The sequence below is a fragment of the Macaca thibetana genome, chromosome 6, assembly GCF_024542745.1.
Source record: "Macaca thibetana thibetana isolate TM-01 chromosome 6, ASM2454274v1, whole genome shotgun sequence".
Lineage (NCBI taxonomy): Eukaryota > Metazoa > Chordata > Mammalia > Primates > Cercopithecidae > Macaca > Macaca thibetana.
The window spans coordinates 40913479-40940282 of record NC_065583.1 but is presented as its reverse complement, the minus strand read 5'-3'; the positions used below and the strand labels follow the sequence as shown (position 1 = coordinate 40940282).

At 39.6% G+C, this 26804-nt stretch overlaps 3 protein-coding genes across 3 annotated transcripts; all 3 read left to right on the top strand.

Moving 5' to 3' along the window:
• Window positions 1-1407: 1407 nt before the first annotated feature.
• On the top strand, window positions 1408-4172 carry PCDHA2 (protocadherin alpha 2). Its single transcript, XM_050795004.1, has one exon. The coding sequence runs from the start codon at window positions 1725-1727 to the stop codon at window positions 4170-4172; it is 2448 nt and encodes an 815-aa protein (XP_050650961.1). The 5' UTR covers window positions 1408-1724.
• A 3392-nt stretch (window positions 4173-7564) lies between these two features.
• On the top strand, window positions 7565-11868 carry LOC126957349 (protocadherin alpha-3). The gene is made up of 2 exons (XM_050795109.1): window positions 7565-10319; window positions 11788-11868. Exons 1-2 carry the CDS (start codon window positions 7944-7946, stop codon window positions 11851-11853), a joined length of 2442 nt encoding a protein of 813 aa, XP_050651066.1. The 5' UTR covers window positions 7565-7943; the 3' UTR covers window positions 11854-11868.
• A 1939-nt stretch (window positions 11869-13807) lies between these two features.
• On the top strand, window positions 13808-16333 carry LOC126957280 (protocadherin alpha-4). Its single transcript, XM_050794998.1, has one exon. It carries the CDS (start codon window positions 13841-13843, stop codon window positions 16331-16333), a length of 2493 nt encoding a protein of 830 aa, XP_050650955.1. The 5' UTR covers window positions 13808-13840.
• Window positions 16334-26804: the final 10471 nt, after the last annotated feature.

Below are 26804 nucleotides of genomic sequence, written 5' to 3'. Positions count from 1 at the left end.
GAATTATAAATGTGGAGATTATTTTCCTTATGGAATTATGGAAGGGTGTAGACCCAGTTCTGCCTGAAACCAGTAATTAATCACCCACTTCCATGTACAAGTCAGTAAAGGATTCTCTGGTTTATTTTTGCTTAAATCAGTTAACTTGGGATTCATTGTTAGAGTATGATTAATATAAATACACACTTCCATAGATGGTACAAATGAGTATCTTAAGATACTGTACATGAGGGGAAAAATTGTTATTGGAAAAAAAGCCAGCTTTTCTTAACAAGAGCTTTGCTTTTCTCTTATGGACATTGCAAATTTTGCAATTAATCTTACTTTTCTCTTTGCTCTAGGAAGCTGAAAACAAAATTTGCGACATGGTTAGAGTAACTGAAAGTGACCCTTTATTATGCATTTTGTATGATATCCCACTCCTTGATTCATTTTATTTCATCCTCATCTTATCTTTATTCTATTTTCATTTTTTTTTACTGTGAAGGGATCAGCTAAAAATTAACAAGATATTCTCAAGTAATTAACACTAAAAAAAAGATAACTTGTATTGTTCTTGCATAAAAGTCTAAAAGTAATGGAAAAGGAAATATTCTAAATTAATAATACATTATCCAAATGAGAAACAAATAAATTATTAATTTCAAAACATCTGCAAACAATTCAAAGATCAAAATTAAATCACAAAACAACAGTATATATACACATATATTTTCAATGGACTAAAATACCTTTGGTTACTATATTCTTCATTTGAAGAAACTGAAAAATGCTAAATATTCAAAAGAATTGAAAGCAGGGTCTCAAGGAAATATTTGCACACCCATGTCCATGACAGCACTGTTCACAGCAGTCAAGAGATGGAAGCAACTCAAATGTCCACGGATACTTGAATGAATAAACAAAATGTGTAAACATATGTTGGACTATTATTCAGCCTTAAAAAGGAAAGAAATCCTGTCACATGCTACAACATGGATGAACCTTGAGGAACCATCCACGGATGTTTGAATGAATAAACAAAATGTGGTGTATACATACGATGGACTAGTATTCAGCCTTAAAAAGGAAATAAATCTTGTCACATGCTACAACATGGATGAACCTTGAGGACATTGTGCTAAGTGAAATAGGCCAGTCACAAAAAGACAAATACTGTATGAGTCCACTTACATGAAATATCTAAAGTAGTGAAATTCATAGAAATAGAAAATAGAACTGTGGTTACCAGAGACTGGAGTGAGGGTGAAAAGGGGAGTTGTTGTCTGATGGGTATAGAGTTTCTGTTTTCCAAGATGAAAATTTCGTAACAACGTGAATATACTTAACATTACTGAAATGTACACTTAATCATAGTTAATATGGTAGTTTTTAATTTTTATGTTGTGTGTTTTTTTTTTACCAGAGTAAAAAAGGGTAAAAAGGTAATATATTTTAGGGCTTAAAACAGGTATTTTTTCCAAGATGAAAGCTATGAGTAAACTTAAACCAGAAAATTGACTAGTTTTAAATCTACAGAATAAACAGTAGAGCTTTTGTTTTAGCCACATGATGTCGCTGTCCACCGTAGAGTGTTCTCTAGGAAGAAAAATACCCAGAGCCCCTTTGTTACTTCAGAGAAGCGGAAGAATAAGAGAAGCAGCAGGACTTTAACAGAGACTAGAATATTTAAATTTTTTGCAAAACATGCTCCTCTAATTTGATCCAATTGTTGAGGATTGATAATGGCGTCTTCTATCAGACGGGGCCGAGAGGCCTGGACATGGCTGCTCTCGCTTCTGCTCCTCGCAGCCTGGGAGGTGGGGAGCCGCCAGCTACGCTACTCCGTCTCTGAGGAGGCCAAACACGGCACCTTCGTGGGCCGCATCGCGCAGGACCTGGGGCTGGAGCTCGCGGAGCTGGTGCCGCGCCTGTTCCGGCTGGCGTCCAAAACACATGGGGACCTTCTGGAGGTAAATCTGCAGAATGGCATTTTGTTTGTGAATTCTCGGATCGACCGCGAGGAGCTGTGTGGGCGGAGCGCGGAATGTAGCATCCACCTAGAGGTAATCGTGGACAGGCCGCTGCAGGTTTTCCATGTGGACGTGGAAGTGAAGGACATTAACGACAACCCGCCAGTATTTCCAATGACAGTAAAGACTATCCGGTTTCCCGAATCGAGGCTGCTTAATTCTCGGTTTCCTCTAGAGGGAGCATCTGATGCAGATACAGGAGTAAATGCTCTTCTCTCCTACAAGCTCAGCTCCAGTGAGTTTTTCTTCCTAGATATACAGACAAATGATGAACTAAGCGAATCTTTGTCTCTCGTGCTGGGGAAATCGCTGGACAGAGAGGAAACTGCTGAGGTTAATTTGTTACTGGTGGCTACTGATGGGGGCAAACCTGAGCTCACCGGCACCGTTCAAATACTTATTAAGGTATTAGATGTAAATGACAATGAACCAACTTTTGCCCAATCAGTTTACAAAGTAAAATTGTTAGAGAATACTGCAAATGGGACCTTAGTGGTTAAATTAAACGCTTCTGATGCAGATGAAGGATCAAACAGCGAGATTGTGTATTCACTTGGTAGTGATGTGTTCTCCACTATACAGACTAAGTTTACCATAGATCCCAGCTCAGGGGAAATCAGAACTATGGGAAAATTAGATTATGAAGAAGCAAAATCCTACGAGATTCAGGTCACTGCAACTGACAAAGGAACCCCTTCAATGTCAGGACATTGTAAAATTTCATTAAAACTTGTGGATATCAATGATAACACACCAGAAGTCTCAATAACGTCTCTCTCACTTCCCATCTCAGAGAACGCTTCCCTGGGCACGGTCATTGCTCTCATCACGGTGTCGGATCGCGACTCTGGTACTAATGGACATGTGACCTGCTCCCTGACGCCCCACATCCCCTTCAAGCTGGTGCCCACCTTCAAGAATTACTACTCGTTGGTGCTGGACAACTCCCTGGACCGCGAGAGCGTGTCAGCCTATGAACTGGTGGTGACCGCACGGGACGGGGGCTCGCCTTCACTGTGGGCCACCGCCAGCTTATCTGTCCAGGTGGCCGACGTGAACGACAACGCGCCGACGTTCGCACAGCCTGAGTACACAGTGTTCGTGAAGGAGAACAACCCTCCGGGCTGCCACATCTTCACGGTGTCAGCGTGGGATGTGGACGCGCAGGAGAACGCGCTGGTGTCCTACTCGCTGGTGGAGCGGCGGGTGGGCGAGCGCGCGCTGTCGAGCTACGTGTCGGTGCACGCGGAGAGCGGCAAGGTGTACGCGCTGCAGCCGCTGGACCGCGAGGAACTGGAGCTGCTGCAGTTCCAGGTGAGCGCGCGGGATGCGGGCATGCCGTCTCTGAGCAGCAACGTGACTCTACAGGTGTTCGTGCTCGACGAGAACGATAACGCGCCGGCACTGTTGCCGCCTAGGGCTGGCACCGCTGCCGGCGCGGTGAGTGAGCTGGTGCCGTGGTCGGTGGGTGCAGGGTACGTGGTGGCGAAGGTGCGTGCAGTGGACGCGGACTCAGGCTACAACGCCTGGCTTTCGTACGAGCTACAGCTGGGTACTGGCAGCGCTCGCATCCCGTTCCGCGTGGGGCTGTACACGGGCGAGATCAGCACGACACGTGCCCTCGACGAGACGGACTCGCCTCGCCACCGCCTACTCGTGATGGTGAAGGACCACGGAGAGCCGACGTTGACGGCCACGGCCACCGTGCTGGTGTCGTTGGTGGAAAGTGGCCAGGCACCCAAAGCCTCGTCGCGGGCGTGGGTGGGCGCCGCGGGCTCAGAGGCTACGCTGGTGGATGTCAACGTGTACTTGATCATCGCCATCTGCGCAGTATCCAGCCTGTTGGTGCTCACGGTGCTGCTGTACACGGCGCTGCGGTGCTCGGTGCCGCCAACTGAGGGTGCTCGTGTGCCAGGAAAGCCCACGCTGGTGTGCTCCAGTGCCGTGGGGAGCTGGTCTTACTCGCAGCAGAGGCGGCAGAGGGTGTGCTCTGGGGAGGACCCGCCCAAGACGGACCTCATGGCCTTCAGCCCTAGCTTATCTCAAGGTCCAGACTCCACAGAAGAGAGACAGCTCTCAGAATCAGAATACGTAGGAAAGGTGAGTCTTTTAATTTTTCTTGCCAATTCTAAAACTATTCTTTTTAAAAATTCTATATGATTTCTACTAGTTATTTAGATTCATAGTTCTTCATTTATTTTATATCATCCTACTGTGCAATATTGAATATGAATTAGAGATCAATTTCTTGCATTTACTGAACAATTTACTTAAACAATCTACATAACTGTTTTCTTATTTTTACATTTTGGCATTTCCGTCATTAAGTCATGAGTAATAGACCATGAAAGCCTGAAAAACACCTCAGCAAAATTTGTAAATTAAACATTGCTCTCTTTTAAAAACTGAAAATCACAATCGGAAGATATTAAAGAATTTGATTATATAATACATATTTTCAATTGACACTGTCTATCCAATCTGTCAGATAGTGTTTGGAATAACCTATATCCTGGACATTTCTTAGATTTTCAAACTAGCTTTGGATCAACAATGCCCTTGTCTATGTAATAGTTAATAAGTTACATTTTTTTCTATATTTTTCTTTTTTCTTTAGTTGTTGTTGTTGTTGTTGTTGAGACAGAGTCTTGCTCTGTCACCCAGGCTGGAGTGCAGTGGTGTGATCTCAGCTCACTGCAACCTCTGCCTCCTGGGTTCAAGTGATTCTCCTGCCTCACAGCCTCCTGAGTAACTGGGATTACAGGCGCCCACCACCACACCCGGCTTTTTTTTTTTTCTTTTTAGTAGAGACGGGGTTTCACCATGTTGGCCAGGCTGATCTCAAACTCCTGGCCTCAAGTGATCCACCCTCCTAGGCTTCCCAAAGTACTGGGATTACAGGAGTGAGCCACCGCACCTGACCTTTTTATTTGTATTTGAAAGTAGACTGAGTGGATATTTTAATGCCAGAATTTCCAAAAGTATGTAGCACAGGTTGTTACAACAAAATGACAGCACTTAGGAATAATTGCTAATCTTAAGTATGTTTTTTATAAGTAAAATAACCCATTATTTGGTATAAAGATTTCACACTGATAAAATTTTTGAGTTATCAGGCAAAAATAGAGAGTATTGAGAAAAGAGACCCTCTCTATTTTGTTTAATTTGAAACTCTTAACATTTAAAAATCACACTGGGGTTGTTCAGGTGGTGGGACTTTTTCTTCATTTAAGTGGAGACTACCCAGTCTTTATGTTAACGGTTGATAAATCATCCTTTCAGTATCATTATCATTAGGCCAATGTGTGCAGGCCTCCCACTGCAGAGAATGACTACCTTTTTCTGGCGTCTAATTCTATGCGTGGGAATACATTTTCTGTTAATGTGAGCTCACTCAATTTTACCTGGAAGCATCCATATTCCTAATGGAATTGGAATTTTTCCAAAAGGTGAGGCCTGGTCTTGGATGACTACATTTTCATTTGAAACATTTATTTTGGGTAATTAAAACACTGAACTCTACAAGTAAATGCTACCCTTGGAAAGAATTTTTTTAGCTTTTCCAACCAAAGGAAGATGTATTGCAATAAAATAACTGTCTTAAACAGTCCTCTACTGCTTGGTTCTTAGTTATTTGCTGTTTATTCTAAATATACGTGTATATTGATAAATCATAGAAATAACTTCCATTAGTGATCTTACCTTTAGCCATTCCATAGTTAGGTCAGAATATCCATTTCCAAGTTACTTGACCACTATGTTAAAAGCGTAAATGATACGCTTTTAAAATTATATTCACATATGTCCAGATCTCCAGGAATCACAATCTGTTGCTCTATAAGTTTTTTTTTTTTAATTCTTATTTACATTTTTTTCTTGGTTGTCTAAGAGATGTCTAGGTGGTAGTAGAAACTATTCACTGATACTTTATCTACAAAATGGCTCAATCTTTTAAAATTGTATTTCCTTTAATATTACCTTTATCTCTTAATAATCAGTATGGAGTCTACTCTGTTATAAATTCCCATGTGACATCCCATTTCACAATGAATATAACTCTTAAAGGTACTGAAAAGCATAGTATTACAATAAGTTGTCAAAGACATCTCATTAATATAAAGTCCATGAAATTAAAAAATTTTAAGTTTATCTCTCATTTTCAAACTAGCTACCATCTTTCAAAATTCAGCAAAGTGGTAACTGGAATATTAATAGCTATAATTATTTCTTAGTTCCATGCTTTTCAGAAATAATTCTTAAATGTTTACTTACTTCATAATATAGCACAATAGAATCAGTTAGAAATTATGTAAGTTTGATATTAACAAATATCATTAATTTAACTTACATTTTTATTGATCTTGCTTGAAAAAATTAATTCAAAATATTAATTTATTTATTCACAAAAACAACAATTGATAATTTATCCTATTCTAAATATGAATAATAAAATCTGAGTAAGTTGCAGTCCTGGCTTCCATTTAATGAGTACACAGGAAACAAAAGCTGAAATGAAAACTTTTCCCCCAAATATTTAAATCACATGTTTGATTTTATTTTGAAATGGTCTGGCTATAAGCAAAAATTTGTACATTCTTTTATTTCTCTAAATTTGACCTCTTTCCATGAATTTTCTTTGCCCCACTTCCAAATGCTGAGAGAATTCATGCTTCTCACTGAATTCACAAAGATCTTTAGAATGTTTTATTACTTAGTGTTAAATATGTTGAATAAATACTGGCTTATGTTCCTAGGTTACTTTTCTCCCTTCACTGATTGGTTAAATCATCAATTCTTTCAAGTAACAACTTTTAAAGAAGCTGGAATCTAGAAATTCATCAGGAGTGGAGATCATCAAAAACATAATTATTTTATATTGTTAACATTTTAGTATATACAGGTAAATTCAAATACATAAAGAGTGTGGAGAAAATTAAACCTAATATATTCTTAATTGATGTGATATGAATGTAGCAAATATACAAATCACATTCCCACAATAGGAAACAAATTTCCTGTTTGAATTTCTCTGTAAAGGACTGACTTCTGAAATCTTTATGTAGTAACAGTCAAGATAGTTGATGAGGCCGTAGTTCTTGAAAAAGGGGTATGGGAGGGAATTATAGACATTCTACAAATAAAAAAACCATAAATGTACATATTTTAAAAAATTAACAGTTGCTGTAATAATATAAAATAGATACATGTATGTTTTAATATACACAGCACACACACACTTTTAAATACTTAAATGTCTCAATGTTTTGATGATCATAAATCTGAAAGGATCTGATTTTTCTGTAAAATGTAGCTTGGGAGGTAAAGAGGTTAATGGTAAGTTGTCTTGAATCAGATTGAAATCCCATCGTACCAACAGTTAATATTGTTTTACTTAACCTCTATGTGTTTATAAAAAGTGAATAATATTAAAACTTATTTCAGAGGATTGTGAGAGTTTAACGGGATAATTCCATTAAGACAAGTAGAAAAGTGGCTGTCACGTGGGAAACATTTCCAATAGATGTCCACTGTTAAAACAGGAATCACAGTGTTTTACTGTATGTCATGAATTAGCACAATTGATAGTGAATTAGTATAAAAGATCTAAGGAAATATTTAGGTAAAATATAAGGACTTTGAGGAGTGACTGAAGGATATTACAACTGAAACTACAAATTTTGGGAACGTTCAAACGACATACAAGGAAAAGAAGATATATTTACATATTTAATACTTACACATTTAGCCACATGATGTCGCTGTCCACCACAAAGTCTTTCTCCATAAAAGACAGCGTGCATTACGTATTCAGATACTGCTTTGCTTCATCCTCTCTAAAATTTAACACCGAGGAGTTTAAGAAATGAAGATAGGGAACTCGAATTATTTTTAAAGTTTGGATCAATGTAAAGGCAATCTAATATTTGGAAAATGCTTGCAATATTCTCCTGGCGAGAAGATCCTGGAGCCCAGTGCCTGCTGCTTTCTCTTCTGCTCCTCGCAGCCTGGGAGGTGGGGAGTGGCCAGCTCCACTACTCCGTCCCCGAGGAGGCCAAACACGGCACCTTCGTGGGCCGCATCGCGCAGGACCTGGGGCTGGAGCTGGCGGAGCTGGTGCCGCGCCTGTTCCGGGTGGCGTCCAAAACACACGGGGACCTTCTGGAGGTAAATCTGCAGAATGGCATTTTGTTTGTGAATTCTCGGATCGACCGCGAGGAGCTGTGCGGGTGGAGCTCGGAGTGTAGCATCCACCTGGAGGTGATCGTGGACAGGCCGCTGCAGGTTTTCCATGTGGACGTGGAAGTGAAGGACATTAATGACAACGCGCCAGTTTTTCCAATGGCTGTAAAGAATCTGTTTATTTCCGAATCCCGACAGCCTGGCTCTCGGTTTTCGCTAGAGGGCGCATCAGATGCAGATATCGGAACAAATTCGTTGTTGACTTACAGTCTTGATTCCACTGAATATTTTACCTTGAACGTTAAAAGAAATGATGAGGAAATTAAATCCCTTGGACTCGTGTTGAAAAAAAATTTAAATCGAGAGGACACTCCTAAGCATTATTTACTAATAACAGCAATTGATGGTGGGAAACCTGAGCTCACTGGCACGACTCAACTAAAGATCACTGTTTTAGATGTAAACGACAACGCCCCAGCGTTTGAGAGGACGATCTATAAAGTCAGATTATTCGAAAATGCACCAAATGGTACCCTAGTGGTGACTGTTAACGCCACAGATTTGGATGAAGGAGTAAATAAGGATATCGTATATTCTTTCAATACGGACATGTCAACAGATATTCTGTCAAAATTCCATTTAGATCCAGTCAATGGACAAATCAGTGTAAAGGGTAACATAGATTTCGAGGAAAGTAAGTCATATGAAATCCAGGTAGAAGCCACGGATAAAGGAAATCCTCCAATGTCAGATCACTGCACGGTTCTACTCGAAATTGTGGACATCAATGATAATTTACCTGAGTTAGTTATTAAATCACTATCTTTACCTGTATTAGAAGACTCGACAGTTAGCACAGTCATTGCCCTGATCAGTGTGTCTGACCGTGACTCAGGTGTCAATGGACAGGTCACCTGCTCCCTGACGCCCCACGTCCCCTTCAAGCTGGTGTCCACCTACAAGAATTACTACTCTTTGGTGCTGGACAGCGCCCTGGACCGCGAGAGCGTGTCGGCCTATGAGCTGGTGGTGACCGCGCGGGACGGGGGCTCGCCTTCACTGTGGGCCACGGCCAGCGTGTCTGTGGAGGTGGCCGACGTGAACGACAACGCGCCAGCGTTCGCGCAGTCCGAGTACACAGTGTTCGTGAGGGAGAACAACCCGCCGGGCTGCCACATCTTCACTGTGTCTGCGCGGGACGCGGACGCGCAGGAGAACGCTCTGGTGTCCTACTCGCTGGTGGAGCGGCGGGTGGGCGAGCGCGCGCTGTCGAGCTACGTGTCGGTGCATGCGGAGAGCGGCAAGGTGTACGCACTGCAACCGCTGGACCGCGAGGAACTGGAGCTGCTGCAGTTCCAGGTGAGCGCGCGCGACGCGGGCGTGCCGCCTCTGGGCAGCAACGTGACGCTGCAGGTGTTCGTGCTGGACGAGAACGACAACGCGCCAGCACTGCTGACGCCTCGGGTGGGTGGCATCGGTGGTGCAGTGAGTGAGCTAGTGCCGCGGTCAGTGGGTGCGGGCCACGTGGTAGCGAAGGTGCGTGCAGTGGATGCTGACTCAGGCTACAACGCGTGGCTTTCGTACGAGCTGCAGCCGGGGACTGGTGGCGCGCGCATGCCGTTCCGCGTGGGGCTGTACACGGGCGAGATCAGCACGACGCGTGCCCTGGACGAGGTGGATGCCGCGCGCCACCGCCTACTGGTGCTGGTGAAGGACCACGGTGAACCCTCATTGACCGCCACAGCTACTGTGCTGGTGTCGCTGGTGGAGAGTGGCCAGGCACCCAAGGCCTCGTCCCGGGCGTCCGCTGGCACCACCGGCCCTGAGGCTGCACTGGTGGATGTCAACGTGTACTTGATCATCGCCGTCTGCGCAGTGTCTAGTCTGTTGGTGCTCACACTGCTGCTATATACTGCTCTGAGGTGCTCTGCGCCGCCAACCGAAGGCGCGTGTGGGCCGGGCAAGCCCACGCTGGTGTGCTCCAGCGCGGTGGGGAGCTGGTCATACTCGCAGCAGAGGCAGCAGAGGGTGTGCTCTGGAGAGGAGTTGCCCAAGACCGACCTCATGGCTTTTAGCCCTAGCCTTCCTCCTTGTCCAATTAGCCGGGATAGAGAGGAGAAACAGGATGTGGACGTTGATCACTCAGTCAAAGTGAGTAATTTTTATTTATTCTTTCCAAAATGTCTTTTTCATTCCTCAATGTTTCCACTATTTTGGAAATACGTTAATAGTTAAGTATGAATTATGTGATTCATAATTAGACTTTTCCAGTTTTTTGGTTTTGTGGTTAAAATGCTAAGATTTTTGTTGCTAATTTTTGAACCAAATCAGCAGTAAGTCATGAGATCCACACTTGTAATTTTGTTTGTTAGCAGGTGCAGTAGTAGGATTATTTTATTGCTAAATGCCTGGGTATAAGACAAATATTTTTTCTAGATGAGTTTCATTATTTAGAGAATTTGATTTCGACTCGTTTTATACTTATCCCTCCCTACACAATGCTTCTTCAATATCTTTTGCCACTTTTCATTTGGACTTCCTACTACCTGTTAGTATGAATGTTACTTGCTCATTTTATGAGTTCACCTAAATGCTTATAATTCCCTATTGATTATGCTTTTCCACCTTCAGTTTCAAAAATTAGATCATTACACCTATTGTCTTTTACGGAACCTCTTTTATTCTCTTATTCATTTGTTTGGAGTGTCAATCCTTCTTTTTCACTTGAATGTGATTCATTTTAGGCCTTGTGCTCTTATTTGGCAATACTGTTTATTGTTTGTTGATTTCCCAGTTGGGAGAAAAATCGAGAATAACAATTGCATTTAGAATTGTATTTTTGTTCATCTTTAGTTTATCACTACTTTATTTAATACTACTTTAATAATACTACTGTATTATGTGTTCAAATTTATTTATTACTAATAACTCAAATATCAATATGAAGTGAAAATTTAATAGCTCTGTAGTATATTTATATATTCATTTTAAAAGAATGTTTTAAACCTTGTTAAAAATAATTTTCAATCTGAACAATATCTTGAAAATAATTATGGTATCTCATTTTAAAACTATCCCTACTAGCAAAACTTTTTATTCATTAGTGTCTTTTACATACCATACTAAGGATGTCAATATGAAATAAGTTTGATAAGCCAATGTTTTAATGTTATTACTGGTTACCTTCTCTGAATAGCATCCTACCTATTAATGTGTGCCATGCAGTAAGTAGAAAACTCCAAATAACCAGAACCAAATAAAATTGAAGTTAGACTTTTTTCTAATCACTCCCCCCACACATTTGGTTATCTCCTCTAGCAATTAGTTGGACTCCCATTTAAGTTTCCCTACCACTGGAGAGAAATAGTAACCAGCTGAAACCTGGTCAATACTCATTGACAGTGTGAGAGGTCTAACATGTAAAATAGATACTTTTCTTGACTCCTCTCCTTCTCCCGACTTTCATTTTCTTTATTTCCTTTTTTGCCACTATCCTTTGTTGCTCCCTTGTCCATGAAGTAGTAGCCATAGTGTGTCCAACTCAGGTCAATATTTTAAAAATTTAGTTCTGTTATCAGCTTCTTGAATATAATAGAGTCAGCCAAAGTACTTGTCCTCCCAGATATGGAACTTCAATCTTCAAATCCAGCTTGCCTCTTGAAATTCTTGTCTAACAAGACTCTTGGCAAAGACATTTTGAAGACTTTGGAATTTTTGTTTCGCAGATATATTGATGCTATGCCAAATAAATATTGAATAGCTACCAAATAAACATCCTTTTCTATTCTGCTGCATTCCCCACCTGTACATTAAAATACCTGGCAAATGAAAATATTACAAATGAAATGTGTGAAAATGGAATTCTTCCTCTTTTTTTCCAATGTGCTTGATGTCAATGATCATTTTGTAAAAATCTAGTTTGGGTCCCCAAATAGTGAAAGTACTCTGGTTTCTGTTTGATTCAGAAAGTTGGTGGGTTTTTTTTGTTGTTGTTGTTTTGATTTGTGTGTGTGTGTTTGTGTGAATGTAGCTCTTCGATAGAGAGGGAGCATAAAGCTATTTTCACTAGATTGATTTTTTGTTTAGACAAACAGGATGAGAAGAACTTTATGAATACAGGAGGCAAAGAAAGTTTTTAAATAGCTACCATTATGTCTTTATATATTAAATTTCTTTATGTAAGAATAAATGTATTGTGGTTTATTTATTGGGAAGTCTTCATTCCCCATTAATACCCAGGATGATTCAAAGATCGTGATTACCAAGAATTAGAATAAAAATTAAGCTAAAACCCAAGTTTTCAACATGGAACTTGAAATACATCTTAATTGGGGAAATGTCTAGAGACTTTTTTGGTGTCTTTAGAAAATTATACAGGCTGCCGAAACACCACATTTTCCCAACTAGCTATGCGATCACCTTAAATTAATGCATTTTATTAGGAAATGGAAGGAAACCAAATCTTTTCCACAGGGTAAATGTTTAGCAAATATTAAGTAAGTCCCTTTGAGCTATTAAACAATTAAGATACAACTATTCCCTTTAAAATATATATTCCAAAAAAGGACACACATACTCAAATGCTTATGAGATAAATTAATGTAATAAATGGCCCACACGATTCCACCGTGGTGCTGCAGTTTGTAAAAGAAGAAAAAATACCTGTTTAATTGGTTTAATCATGACATTCTTCATGGGTCAGGGAACTTTTAAGTGGTTATAAAAATTGGCTTTAGAAGAGTTTAGAAATGATGTGGATTACTTGTAGACAGGACAAAATGAACATGTTTGTTTATTGAAAAATGTTATTGGAAGCAGGAAATATTCAGTTTGGCTAAAATATATAAGCACTATAGGAGAAAATAGAAGCTTAGGCACATTACCTACTGGAGAACAAGCAAGTACTTATAAACTGTAAGAGTCAAAATGAGAATACCTGCCTCGCTCATGGGAGCAAATGAGTTCCAATGAATAAAATTATTTGGAATGCTTTTCCATGCAAGCTATTTGCTGTAACTTCCTGCTTCCTTGCACTTTCAGCCCTGACATGACTCAAGGAAGACATTTAATTAAATGCTGATGGTCTTTGATTCTTTTATAAAACATCTGAAAATTTCCCTTTCAATAGCTTGTTCTTGGGACTAGAAGTTCCCTAGAGACCAGTCCCCTTAAGTCTACAACACCAAAAATACTAGGGCGAAGAGGGTGTTATCATTAACAAAAAACCCTGGAATTCTTGGGAATACAGGAATCTTTAATGAATTTTTGTAATCAACACTTTACGGTTACATGTTTACAAAGTGTGTAGTTAGGTCTCTGTAATACTTAAAGCCTGTGTTGAAAAAATTATTTCTACTGAAGTAAAAGGTGCCCCTATGGTGAAACTAAGGACCACACTCAATCAATCAGTGGTACAATGTGTACCACAATAGTACAAAATGTATTCCTATTTTCCAAAACGGCTGAAAGAATAAATAAAACCAAGTAGTTTATAGTAGAGTGTGTGTGGATTTCCACAATTGCTACTTACGGTTTGGAGCCACATGATGTCGCTCTTTACCACAAAATACATGAGAGAAGAAAGAAGAGGGGAAAATTCCTTCTATTCTTACTGGAAGGAACTATATGCATTCTTTGGAGTCTGAAATATGGAGGATGCAGCTGCACTTGACCGACCGATCAAAAGATTTCTCTTGACTTTGAAGAAACGATATTTAATCAGAACAAAACACTGTGCACTAAAGATGGAGTTTTCCTGGGGAAGCGGCCAGGAATCCCGGCGTCTGCTGCTCTTGCTTCTTCTCCTCGCAACCTGGGAGGCAGGGAACGGTCAGCTCCACTACTCGGTCTCCGAGGAGGCCAAACACGGCACCTTCGTGGGCCGCATCGCACAGGACCTGGGGCTGGAGCTGGCGGAGCTAGTGCCGCGCCTGTTCCGGGTGGCGTCCAAGAGCCGCGGAGATCTTCTGGAGGTAAATCTGCAGAATGGCATTTTGTTTGTGAATTCTCGGATCGACCGCGAGGAGCTGTGTGGGTGGAACTCGGAGTGTAGCATCCACCTGGAGGTGATCGTGGACGGGCCTCTGCAGGTTTTCCATGTGGACGTGGAGGTGAGGGACATTAACGATAACCCGCCGGTGTTCCCAGCAACACAAAAGAACCTGTCCATAGCGGAATCCAGGCCGCTTGACTCTCGGTTTCCACTAGAGGGCGCCTCGGATGCCGATATCGGGGAGAACGCCCTGCTCACTTACAGACTGAGCCCAAATGAATACTTTTCTCTGGAAAAACCATCTGATGATGAGCTGGTAAAAGGTCTTGGGCTTATACTATGGAAATCTTTAGACAGAGAAGAAGCTCCGGAGATATTTTTAGTGCTCACAGCCACTGATGGAGGCAAACCCGAGTTGACTGGCACTATTCAGTTACTCATCACAGTACTGGATGCCAATGACAATGCCCCAGCTTTTGACAGAACCCTTTATAAGGTGAGATTACCAGAAAATGTTCCTAATGGAACACTGGTAATTAAACTTAACGCCTCAGATTTAGACGAAGGATTGAATGGGGACATTGTTTATTCATTCTCAAATGATGTTTCGCCAAATGTGAAATCCAAGTTTCACATAGATCCAATTACTGGACAAATTATTGTAAAGGGATATATTGATTTTGAAGAAAGCAAATCCTATGAAATTATTGTAGAGGGCATTGATAAGGGACAGCTCCCACTTTCTGGCCATTGTAGAGTTATTGTGGAAGTAGAAGACAACAACGATCATGTCCCAGATTTGGAATTCAAGTCTTTATCACTTCCAATTAGAGAGGACGCTCCACTGGGTACAGTCATCGCCCTGATCAGCGTGTCCGACAAAGACATGGGTGTCAATGGGCTGGTCACCTGCTCCTTGACGTCCCACGTCCCTTTCAAGCTGGTGTCCACCTTCAAGAATTACTACTCGTTGGTGCTGGACAGTGCCCTGGACCGCGAGAGCGTGTCGGCCTATGAGCTGGTGGTGACCGCGCGGGACGGGGGCTCGCCTTCGCTGTGGGCCACGGCCAGCGTTTCTGTGGAGGTGGCCGACGTGAACGACAACGCGCCAGCGTTCGCGCAGCCCGAGTACACAGTGTTCGTGAAAGAGAACAACCCGCCGGGCTGCCACATCTTCACTGTGTCTGCGCGGGACGCGGACGCGCAGGAGAACGCGCTGGTGTCCTACTCGCTGGTGGAGCGGCGGGTGGGCGAGCGCGCACTGTCGAGCTACGTGTCGGTGCACGCGGAGAGCGGCAAGGTGTACGCGCTGCAACCGCTGGACCACGAGGAGCTGGAGCTGCTGCAGTTCCAGGTGAGCGCGCGCGACGCGGGCGTGCCATCTCTGGGCAGCAACGTGACGCTGCAGGTGTTCGTGCTGGACGAGAACGACAACGCGCCAGCACTGCTAGCGCCTCGGGCGGGTGGCATCGGTGGCTCAGTGAACGAGCTGGTGCCATGGTCGGTGGGTGCGGGCCACGTGGTGGCAAAGGTGCGCGCGGTGGATGCTGACTCAGGCTACAACGCGTGGCTTTCGTACGAGCTGCGGCCGGGGACTGGTGGCATGCGCATCCCGTTCCGCGTGGGGCTGTACACGGGCGAGATCAGCACGACCCGTGTCCTGGACGAAGCGGACGCTCCGCGCCACCGCCTACTGGTACTGGTGAAGGATCACGGCAAGCCCGCACTGACGGCCACGGCCACCGTGCTGGTGTCACTTGTGGAGAGTGGACAGGCGCCAAAGGCCTCCTCACGGGCGTTGTCGGGCGCTGTGGGTCCCGAGGCTGCGCTGGTGGATGTCAACGTGTACCTGATAATCGCCATCTGCGCGGTGTCCAGCCTTTTGGTGCTCACGCTGCTGCTGTACACCGCGCTGCGGTGCTCGGCACCGCCCACCGAGGGCGCATGCGCTCCGGGCAAGCCCACACTGGTGTGCTCCAGCGCGGTGGGGAGCTGGTCATACTCGCAGCAGAGGAGGCCGAGGGTGTGCTCTGGTGAGGGCCCACCCAAGACCGACCTCATGGCCTTCAGCCCCAGTTTACCTGACTCTAGGGACAGAGAAGATCAGCTGCAGACAACTGAGGAATCCTTTGCAAAGGTTAGTGTATAACATCCTTTTGTTTAATTTTCGTATTGTTTTTCGATATCAACTTCTTCGTAAATTTATTTCTAAGAATCAAATTTCCCTGGGTTAAAATTTTACCTCTTTTTACATATCCATTTTAACTAAAGTCTTTTGGAATTACAGGACATCAAAGCAATATATATTGCCTTCCTTCATTGTATGCTGCATTATTCAATGCATATTAACAGGACTGTAATTTCTAGTAAATTTTCACTATATTCACCTTCTTTATTTTTGGTAATACGAACATTTAGAAAACATTTTACTATTATTTAACCTGTAACACATAAACAAATGTGCAGAGGCTGAAATAATAAAGCTCCATAAATTGTATGAAAGTGAAAACATCTATTGCCTCCATCGCTGAAGCCCCTCACATGCACTTGCCAAATCACTTCCCTTGTTTTTCCTCCAGTGTAACTGCACATTTGCCTTTTATATCTGTGTTTATTCTGGGCCTGTTTTGGGAACGTATTCTAATTGGAATTGCACAACGTGTATTGTCTGTGCATTTGTGTGTTATTTATATTTATCACTCATTGTTTGTGAAATTACTCATGTTGTTACATGTAGTTGTAGTTCATTTAATTCTATTTCTAGTACTATTTCATAAATATACTATATATTATTTATTCTACTGTTCAGGAATTTGCATTGTGCCTCAATGTCTATTTCAAATAATGCCATCATAAATATATTGCACATTTCTTTGATGCCCATGTACACAGATTTCTCTTAGGTTTTTACCTAAGAGTTGTGTTTGTGGGTCACAGAATATGTGTGTATCTTTGTCTTTTGTAGCTAACACCAACCAATTTTCCAAGATGTTTTTACCTATTTACATTCCTAGTAGTGTATAAGGCTTTCTGCTACTCCACATCATCTCTACATTTGTCAGGTTATTTTCATGTTAGCCATTTTACTGGGCAAGTTTTGTAATCTCATTTTGAAATTATTTTATGTTTAAATGAAGTTGAGTACCTTTCTATTTTATTTTGGCAATTTTTATACCTTATTTTGTGCAATAGCTGTTCAAATCTCCTATTTCTCTAGTCTGTTGTTTTTCTTTTCTTTTTTCTCTTCTTTTTTGCTTCCATAAAACTTTCTTTCTTTCTTTATCTTGTGTTTTTCTTATTACTTAAACAAATCTTATATTCTGAACATAACTCCTTTTTTTTAAGTAGTTTTCAACCTCATGGCTTGTTTTTAATTCTAGTTGTCTTTTGGTGAATAGAAAGTTGTAATTTTGGTTAAAATCAATTTATCAGTTTTTGCTTCTGATCCTATTTCATAAAGATAATTCTCTGTGGTATCTTTTATTTCATTGTTTACATTGCATCTATAATCCATTTGGAATACACATATTTTTATCATTGTTGTGAAGTAGGGATAAATATTTATTTTTATTTCTTCTTATTATTTTTATTATACTTTAAGTTTTAGGGTACATGTGCACAATGTGCAGGTTTGTTACATAGGTATACATGTGTGCCATGTTGGTTTGCTGCACCCATCAACTCATCATTTACATTAGGTATTTTTCCTAATGCTATCCCTCCCCCAATCCCCCACACCTCAACAGGCCCTGGTGTATGATGTTCCCCACCCTGTGTCCAAGTGTTCTCATTGTTCATTTCCCACCTATGAGTGAGAACATGCGGTGTTTGGTTTTCTGTCCTTGTGATAGTTTGCTCATGATGGTTTCCAGCTTCATCCATGTCTCACCCTTTTTTATGATTGCATAATATTCCAAGGTGTATATATGCCACATTTTCTTAATCCAGTCTATCACTGATGGACATTTGGGTTGGTTCCAAGTCTTTGCTATTGTGAATAGTGCTGCAATAAACATACGTGTGCATGTGTCTTTATAGTAGCATGATTTATAATCCTTTGGATATATACCCAGTAATGGGATCTCTGGGTCAAATGGTATTTCTAGTTCTATATCCTTGAGGAATCACCACACTGTCTTCCACAATGGTTGAACTAGTTTACATTCCCACCAACAGTGTAAAAGCATTACTATTTCTGCACATCCTCTCCAGCACCTGTTGTTTCCTGACTTTTTAATGATCGCCATTCTAACTGGCATGAGATAGTATCTCATTGTGGTTTTGATTTGCATTTCTCTGATGACTAGTGATGATGAGCATTTCTTCATGTGTCTGTTGGTTGCATAAATGTCTTCTTTTGAGAAGTGTCTGTTCATATCCTTTGCCCACTTTTTGATGGGGTTGTTTTTTTCTTGTAAGTGTGTTTAAGTTCTTTGTAGATTCTGGATATTAGCCCTTTGTCAGATGGGTAGATTGCAAAACTTTTCTCCCATTCTGTAGGTTCTCTGTTCACTCTGATTGTAGTTTCTTTTGAAGATTTATTTTTTACTACCATTTTTTTGGACTTTTAAAATGAGTTTGAAAGTGTTCCCTCTCCTTCAATTTTTTTTTGAAGAGTTTGAGAAAAAATAACATTGATTCTTCTTTAAAAGTTTGGTAGAATTAGCCAGGAAAGACATCTGGTCTTTTTTTTATTTTTATTTTTTGTTAGGAGGTTTGGATTACTGATTCAATCTCCTTACTAGTTATCATTTTGTTTAGATTTTTTATTGCTTCATGATTATGTCTTGGTAGTTTGTATATTTCTAGGAATTAATCAGTTTCTTCTAGGTAATTTAATTTGTTGGTATATAATTTTAATGGCCTCTTATAATTGTGGCATCAGTTGTAATGCCACCTTCTTTGTTTCTGACTTCCAGTCTCTTTGTTTTTTTCTTAGTTTAGCTAAGGGCTTGTCAAATTTGTTGTTTTTCAAAAATTCAACTAAGTTTAAAAACTTAATTTAAACTTTTTTTTCCATTTATTTTTGCTCTAATCTTTATTATAGTATTTCCTCCCTTTGCTTTGGGCTTCCTCATTTGTCCTTTTTTTTCTAGTTGCTTGAGTTGTTAAGTTTTTTATTTGAGATCTTTCTTCTTTCTTCATTTTTAGTGTAGGCATTTACAACTCCCTTCTTTGTTTTGTTTTCATTTTTAAGAGACAAGGTCTTGCTGTGTTGCCCAGGCTGAAATACAGAGGCACGATCATAGCTCCGTGTAAGTGATCCTTGTGCCTTGGCTTCCCTAAGCACTGGAATTACAGGCGTGAGCCACTGAGCTTGCCCAGCTTAATCTTCCTTCTTAGTACTGCTTTTATTGTATCCTGTAAGTTCTGATGTGTTGTGTTTTCATTTTTGTTTATCTTAACATATTTTCTAATTTATCTTTTGATTTCCCCTTTGACCTACTAGTCATTCAAAATTCTGTTGTTTAATTTCTACGTATTTGCAGATTTTCCAGTTTTAATTCCACTATTGATTTCCAGTTTTATTCCACTGTGGTCAGAAAAGATATTCAGTAAGATTTCAACCTTCTTGAATTTGTTAAGACTTGTTTTGTGACCTGATGTGTGATTTATCCTGGAAAATGCTCTGAGTATGTTTGAGAAGACTGTGTATTTGCTTCTGTTGGGTGGAATTTTCTGTATATGTCTGTCAGTTCCATTCCAGCTATAGACTTGTTGTTCAAGTCCTCTGCTTCCTTACTGATTTTCTGTCTGAATGTTCTATTCCTTATTGAAAGTAGGGTACCAAAATCTCCTACTACAGTCATATCACTTATTGATGGAGATACATTCTGAGAATTGTATCATTCTAGGAATTCATCACTGTGCAAACATGAGAGTGTACTTAAATATTTACACAAATCTGGATCGTATAGCCTAGGCTACATGATCTATTGCTTCTAGGCTACAAACCTGTACATATGTTAACTGTACTGAATACTATAGGGAATTGTAATACAATGGTAAGTATTTGTATACCTAAACATATCTAAACATCTAAAAGGTACAGTAAAACCATTGTATAGATTTTTAAAATGGTACACCTGAATAGGGTACTTACCCTATGAATGGAGGTTGCAGAGCTGGAAATTTCTCTGGGTGAGTCAAAGAGTGAATGGTGAGTGAATGTGAAGGCCCAGGACATTACTGTGCACTAATATAGACTTTAAAACACTATCCATTTAGGCTACACTCAATTTATCAAAAATTTTCTTTTTATAGGCTGGTCATGGTGGCTCATGCCTGTAATCTCAGCACTTTGGGAAGCTGAGGAAGGAGGATCACTTAAGCCCAGGAGTTCAAGACCAACCTGGGCAATATAGTGAGACCCTGTCTCTAGAAAATAATTTTTAAAAATTAGCTAGCTGTGGTGACACACACCTGTAGTTCCAACTACTCAGGAGGCTGAGGTGGGAGGATCCTTGAGTTGAGCAGGTCAAGGCTACAGTGAGCCATGGTCATGCCACTGTACTCCAGCCTGAGCAACAGTGTGAGACTCTGTCTCAATTTTTTTTCTCTCTTCAGTAATAAATTAACCTTAGCTTACTGCAACTTTTTAACTTTATAAACTTAAAATTTTTAAACCTTTTGACTCTTTTGCAATAATACTTAGCTTAAAACACAAACACATTGTACAGCTGTACAAAAATATTTTCTCTTTATATCCTTATTTTACAAGCTTTTTTTGATTTTGAATTTTTTTTTATTTTTTTCACTTTTACTTAGTTTTTTGTTGTTGTTGTTGTTAAAAATGAAGATATAAACACCCATACTAGCCTAGTACTGTATTGGGTCAGAATCATCAATATCGTTTTCACCTCCATATCTTGTCCACTGGAAGGTGTTCTGGGATAATTACACATGTGATGCTCTCATCTCCTATGATAACAATGTCTTCTTCTGGAATACTTCTCTAAAGACTTGCCTCAGGCTGTTTTATGGTGAATTTTTTTTTTTTTAGTTAATGTATTTTTTTAATAAGTAGAAAGAGTACATTGTAAAATACTACTAAAAAGTATAGTAAATACATAAAGCAGCAACATTTATTATCTATATCAAGTATTATGTACTGTATATAACAGTACATAATTGTATGTGCTATCTTGCACTTTTATATGACTGGCAGTGCAATAGGTTTGTTTACACCAACGTCATCACAAACATGTGAGTAATGTGCTACAACATTATGACTGCTACATCATCACTAGGTGATAGGAATTTTTCAGCTTCATTATAATCTTATGGGACTACTCTTGTACATGTAGTCTGTTATTGGTTGAAACGTTGTTATACAACACTTGACTGTATTGTATTGCTATCTATTTCTCCATTTCTGTGAATGTTTGCCTCATATATTTAGGTGTTTTAATGTTGGGTGCATATATATTTATAATTGCTATGTCTTTCTGGTGAATTGACCTTTTATCACTATATAATGTTCTTCTTTGTCTCTTATGACACTTTTTGACTTAAAGACTATTTTGTCTGATGTAGTAGCTCTTTTCACATTTGCACTCTTTTGGTTATAATTTGCATGAAATTTTTAAAATATCCTTTTAACTTTCAGCCTATCTAGGTCTTTAAATCTAAAGTAAATCTCTTGTAGTTAGCATGTGATTGGGTCTTTAAAAAAATCAGTTCAGCCACTTTGTATCTTTTGATTGAGTGAGTTTATTCTATTTTTATTTAAAGTAATTATTGATAGGGCATGACTTACTGTTGCCACTTTGTTAATTGTTGTTTGCAGCTTGTAGACTTTTTGCTCCTCTTTCCTTCTGTTACTGTCTCCCTTTGTGTTTTATTGAGATTTGTAATGCTATGTTTTTGTTCCTTTCCTGTTTTCATTTGTATATCTTCCATAAGTATTTTCTTTGTGGTTACCATGGGGCTTACATTTTAAAACTCTTATAAAACTCTATTTTAAAATGATAGCATCTTTACTTCAATCACAAAACAAAACTCATTACTTTTACTTCTCCCCACCCAAATTTTATATTATTGATGTCATAAATACATCTTTTTATATTGTGTATACATTAACATTCTTTTATAGTTAGTTTTTCTGTACTTTTGTGTTTTAACCAGATTTTAAAATATCAGATTTTAAAGTGACTTATGTACCACCATTACAGTATTATAGTATTCTGTTTTTGTCTATATATTTATCTTTACTAGTGAGCTTTATACTTTAATAAAATACCTATGTATTTCTGTTTAGCATCCCCTAATTTTAACTAGAAAGACTCCCTCTTAACATTTCTTGTAAGGTAGGTCTAATTGTGATCACCTTCAGCTTTTGTTTAACTGGGAAGGTCTTTATCGCTTTTTCATTTTTGAAGAAAAACTTCGGTGGATTTGGTATTCTTGGTTGGCAGTTCTTTTTCTTTTCAGCACTTTCAGTATAACATCTCACCCCTTTCTGGATAGCAAGGTTTCTACTGAGAAATCTACTGGTAGAGTTGGGGTGTTCTCTTGTATGTAATGAGTCATTTTTCTTTTGCTGCTTTCTAAATTCTTTTTTTTTTTTTTTTTTGAGGCGGAGTCTTCACTCTGTCGCCCAGGCTGGAGTGCAGTGGCACCATCTCGGCTCACTGCAAGCTCCGCCTCCCAGGTTCGCGCCATTCTCCTGCCTCAGCCTCCCGAGTAGCTGTGACTACAGGCGCCCGCCACCGCGCCCGGCTAATTTTTTGTATTTTAGTAGAGACGGGGTTTCACCGTGTTAGCCAGGATGGTCTCGATCTCCTGACCTCGTGATCCGCCCGCCTCGGCCTCCCAAAGTGCAGGGATTACAGGCGTGAGCCACCGCGCCCGGCCTCTAAATTCTTAATATTTCTTGAATCTTGATGTCCATTTCTTTCCTCATATTTGGGAAGTTTTCAGACATAATTTTAAAAAATAAGCTGTCTGTCCTTTTATCTCACTGCTTCTTCTTTTAAAACTGTCATAATGTGTAGAGCAGCCTGTTCGAGGATGTCCTATCAATTTCTTAGGCTTTCTTTACGCTTTCATTTCTTGTTCTTTTTGCTACTTCATCTGGATAATTTCAAACGATGTGTCCTTGAGTTCACTGATTCATTTTTCTACTTGATTGAGTCTGCTGTTGAACATGTCTGTAAAATTTTCAGTTCAATTATTGTATTCTTCAGTTCCAAAATTTCTTTTTAGTTCTTTTAAATATTTTCTATCTGCTGAAATTCTGATTCTGCTTATGCATTATTTTCCTGAGCTCATTGAACATCTTTATGATAATTATTTTGAATACTTTATCAAGTAATTCATATAGCTCTATTTCTTTAGGTTTGGTTTCTGGAGTGTGTGTGTGTGTGTATGTGTGTGTGTGTGTGCATGCACTATTTGGGCCATGTTTCCTATTTTTTCATATTCCTTATTACCTTGTTTTGTTATCTATACATTTCAAAAAACCAAAACCAAACCAAACCAAACCAAAACAAAACAAAAAAACACCCTAGCTACCTCTCCCAGTCTTTATGGCCTGGATTTGTACATGGAAAGATCTTTTACTAATCAGGCTGGCTAGAGATTCTAGGGACCTCTCAAACCTTTTCTGTGAATACATCTTCTATGGACTTGTGTGTATAATTCCTAATTAGAGGGATCTGCCAGCTTTTTTTTTTTAAAGCTCTAATCTTTTTCTCTCTGTGGTGTCTGTGTGCTGTACTGTGGGCCCTCTGGAGCAGCAGTATTCACTCAGCTCTTCTAGGTTCTGAGAAGCCCTCAGTTACAGATTCTGCTGAATCCTATCAGTGCCTGGAGTCAAGTGAGACAGAAACTTGGACTGCCCACTAAAATTCAGGAAATTTGGATGCATTTTACTCTTCTCTTTCCTTCATGAGGGAGAGAGTGCTGAGCTGAGTTGTGCTCTGTGTGCTGTGTCATAGGTCCTGAGGAACATCAGCCCACCACCCAGCTCTTTATTATTCTCAGCTGCCCTCAGGAATTTAGAATATGCCAGGCTCCATCAGTGCTCTGAGATATGCAAGACAGCCCCCCTGAAAAGTCAGAACATTGAATGCGCGCTTTACTTTCTCTTTCCCTTCTCAGGGAGAAGCCAGGAGCTGGAAGTTTCCCCCTGTTTGAATGGGATGGTGCTGCTGGATGGAACTATAGGAAAAGTGCCCCAGAAAAGTGCCCAGCTAGTTTTACACTTGCTTGGAACCCAGGATCCTCTTAACTGGTTTCTGCACTTATCATCATGGGAATTGGTCCTTGTATTGTTGTTGAGTTAGTTGTTGAGTTGTTGAGTTAATTGTTGTTGAGTTAATTGTTGTTGAGCTGGTCCTTGTATTGTTGTTGAGTTATATCTGTGGAGGGTCTGGGGATTCCTATAACAGCATCTTGCTGATGTCACTACCTCTGTTACCTTTTTAAGTTATATACGCTTTTACAAATTATTTTATTGACTTCCTCTTTTACTTCCTTTTTTATTAACACACATCCTTGACTTATTACCTCAATTAAATCAATACTTTTACTACTTCCAGGCAATGCTAAGACCTTGAATCATTATACCATTTACTTGTACCCTAATTTTTGTTACTGATATGCCTTTCAATTAATTATGTATTCTAGACACACAGTACATTATTATCATTGTTTTGTTAGCACCTATTTGTGTTTCTTTCTGGGATCGTTTTCCTTCTGAAGACGTTAACATTTCCTTTAGTGTGGCCTGCTAGTAAAGCAACCTTTAAGTTTTTATATATCTGGAAATGTCTTAATTTTACTATCACTTTTGAGAAACAGTTTTGGGTATTGAATGAAAGTTATTTTTTGCCAGCACTTTTAAGATGACATTCCATGGTCTTCTGTTGAAGTGATGGCTGTCAAGTTTATTGTTCAATTAGTGTGTCTTTTTTCTCTCTAGCTACTTTGTATACTTACTCTGTTTTTCACTGTTAGCAGCTTTACTATCATGTGCCCAGTATTAATTTGCTTTGTTTTTAATCTCGCAGTTTTGAAAGCTTCTTATGTCTGTAGGTTGATAATATTTTATCAGTTTAAGAGAAGATATAGCAGTATGCCTTCAAATACTGCTTCTACTTCATATTTTCTCTTATATTCTTCTGTGACTATAAGTATATGTATGTTAAATCTTTTCATCATATCCCTTGTCTTTTATATGCCATTTCTATTTTTAAATCACTTTTTCTCTTTGTTTCATAATCTATATTTTATTCTTACCCATCTTTTACTTCAGGAATTTTATCTTGTTATTCTAGGCCACTGTCAAAATCAACGATTGAATTCTTAATTTCAATCATGGCATTTTTCAGTTTTAGAATTTAATTTTCCTTTTAAAAAATAGATTTCTAACTTGGGTACTGGCTAATGTTAAAAGAAACTTTCCTCCCACCAAGTTTTCCCTCACTTGATCTTGGATTTTAAAATTAGATATAACCTGAGAGATTATCATTTTTCTCCATTTGATAATGAATCAGGCCAGGCATGGTGGCTCCTGCCTGTAATCTCAACACTTTTGTGGGCCATGACAGGAGGATTGCTTGAGCCCAGGAGTTCAAGATAAGCCTGAACAATATAGGGAGACTCTATCTTTACAAAAAATAAAAAAAAATTAGCTAGATGTGGTGGTGCACACCTGTGGTCCCAGCTACTTGGGAGGCTGAAGTTGGAGGCTTGAGCCTGAGGCTACAGTGAACCTTGACTGTATACTGCACTCCAGCCTGGGTCAGAGTGAGACTCTTTGTCACCCAGTTGTATAGAAACAACTATAGGTAGAGCCATAAAAAAGATGCCTGAGATTACAGCTCCTAAATTTAGCTTCATTGTCCCTTTCCACTAAGTGAGATAATCTGACATTAATGAATGCAATATAGTTGCATAAAAATGATTAATTTAATTTTTCACTATCTCAGGGATATGCTAGAACTATTCTCATATTTTCTATCCAAAGAGGATATATAATATGGGTATTTTAGCACACTCCCTTATAGGGCAGTTGTACCTTCCTCTGTGAATCATTATACAGGCAGTGCTAAGATGTGTATTATATGCACATGGTATCCTTTCTTACTATCCTTATAATAGAATAAATTAATTTTTATACAGAATTTTTGAAGGATCAAATGACATATGTGCATAAATTATTTATACATTTTTATACAATTGCTTCAACATTTCCTCTTCTTTGCAATCTGGTATATCTATATAATTTCTACAGATAAGAGAAGAAAAATAACAGCTTATTAAAATTTTATTCTGGGTTTTGTAAGGAATAAAGGACATTTGTACCCTTATGAAGATTAAATTTTCTTGTGTTAGTGTATTTCTAAAGGCTTTTAGTGAATTAATTGGAGACACTTTAAATACTACACAGTTTTAAATCTAAATTTTTTTCTCAAGGAAGAAGTTCTGTTTACACAATGGTGCTTAAACATGACTGAAATATCTAAAGGAGAAACCTCTCCTTTAACTGGATCAGTCAAGGAAATAATCTGTAATATTTGATTGAAAAAAATGGCTTAGAAGAAGATTTTTAAAAATGTTCTTTTCCTGGCTGGGCGCAGTGGCTCAGGCCTGTATTCCCAGCACTTTGGGAG

What these genes read in the sequence shown, in the direction of transcription:
- PCDHA2 (XM_050795004.1), top strand. Translation starts at nt 1,725, where the DNA reads ATGGCGTCTTCTATCAGACGGGGCCGAGAGGCCTGGACATGGCTGCTC.
- LOC126957280 (XM_050794998.1), top strand. Translation starts at nt 13,841, where the DNA reads ATGGAGGATGCAGCTGCACTTGACCGACCGATCAAAAGATTTCTCTTG.
- LOC126957349 (XM_050795109.1), top strand. Translation starts at nt 7,944, where the DNA reads ATGCTTGCAATATTCTCCTGGCGAGAAGATCCTGGAGCCCAGTGCCTG. An exon ending in ATAGAGAGGAGAAACAGGAT is followed by an intron (nt 10,320 to 11,787) that starts GTGGACGTTGAT and finishes TGAATATAATAG; the next exon opens with AGTCAGCCAAAGTACTTGTC.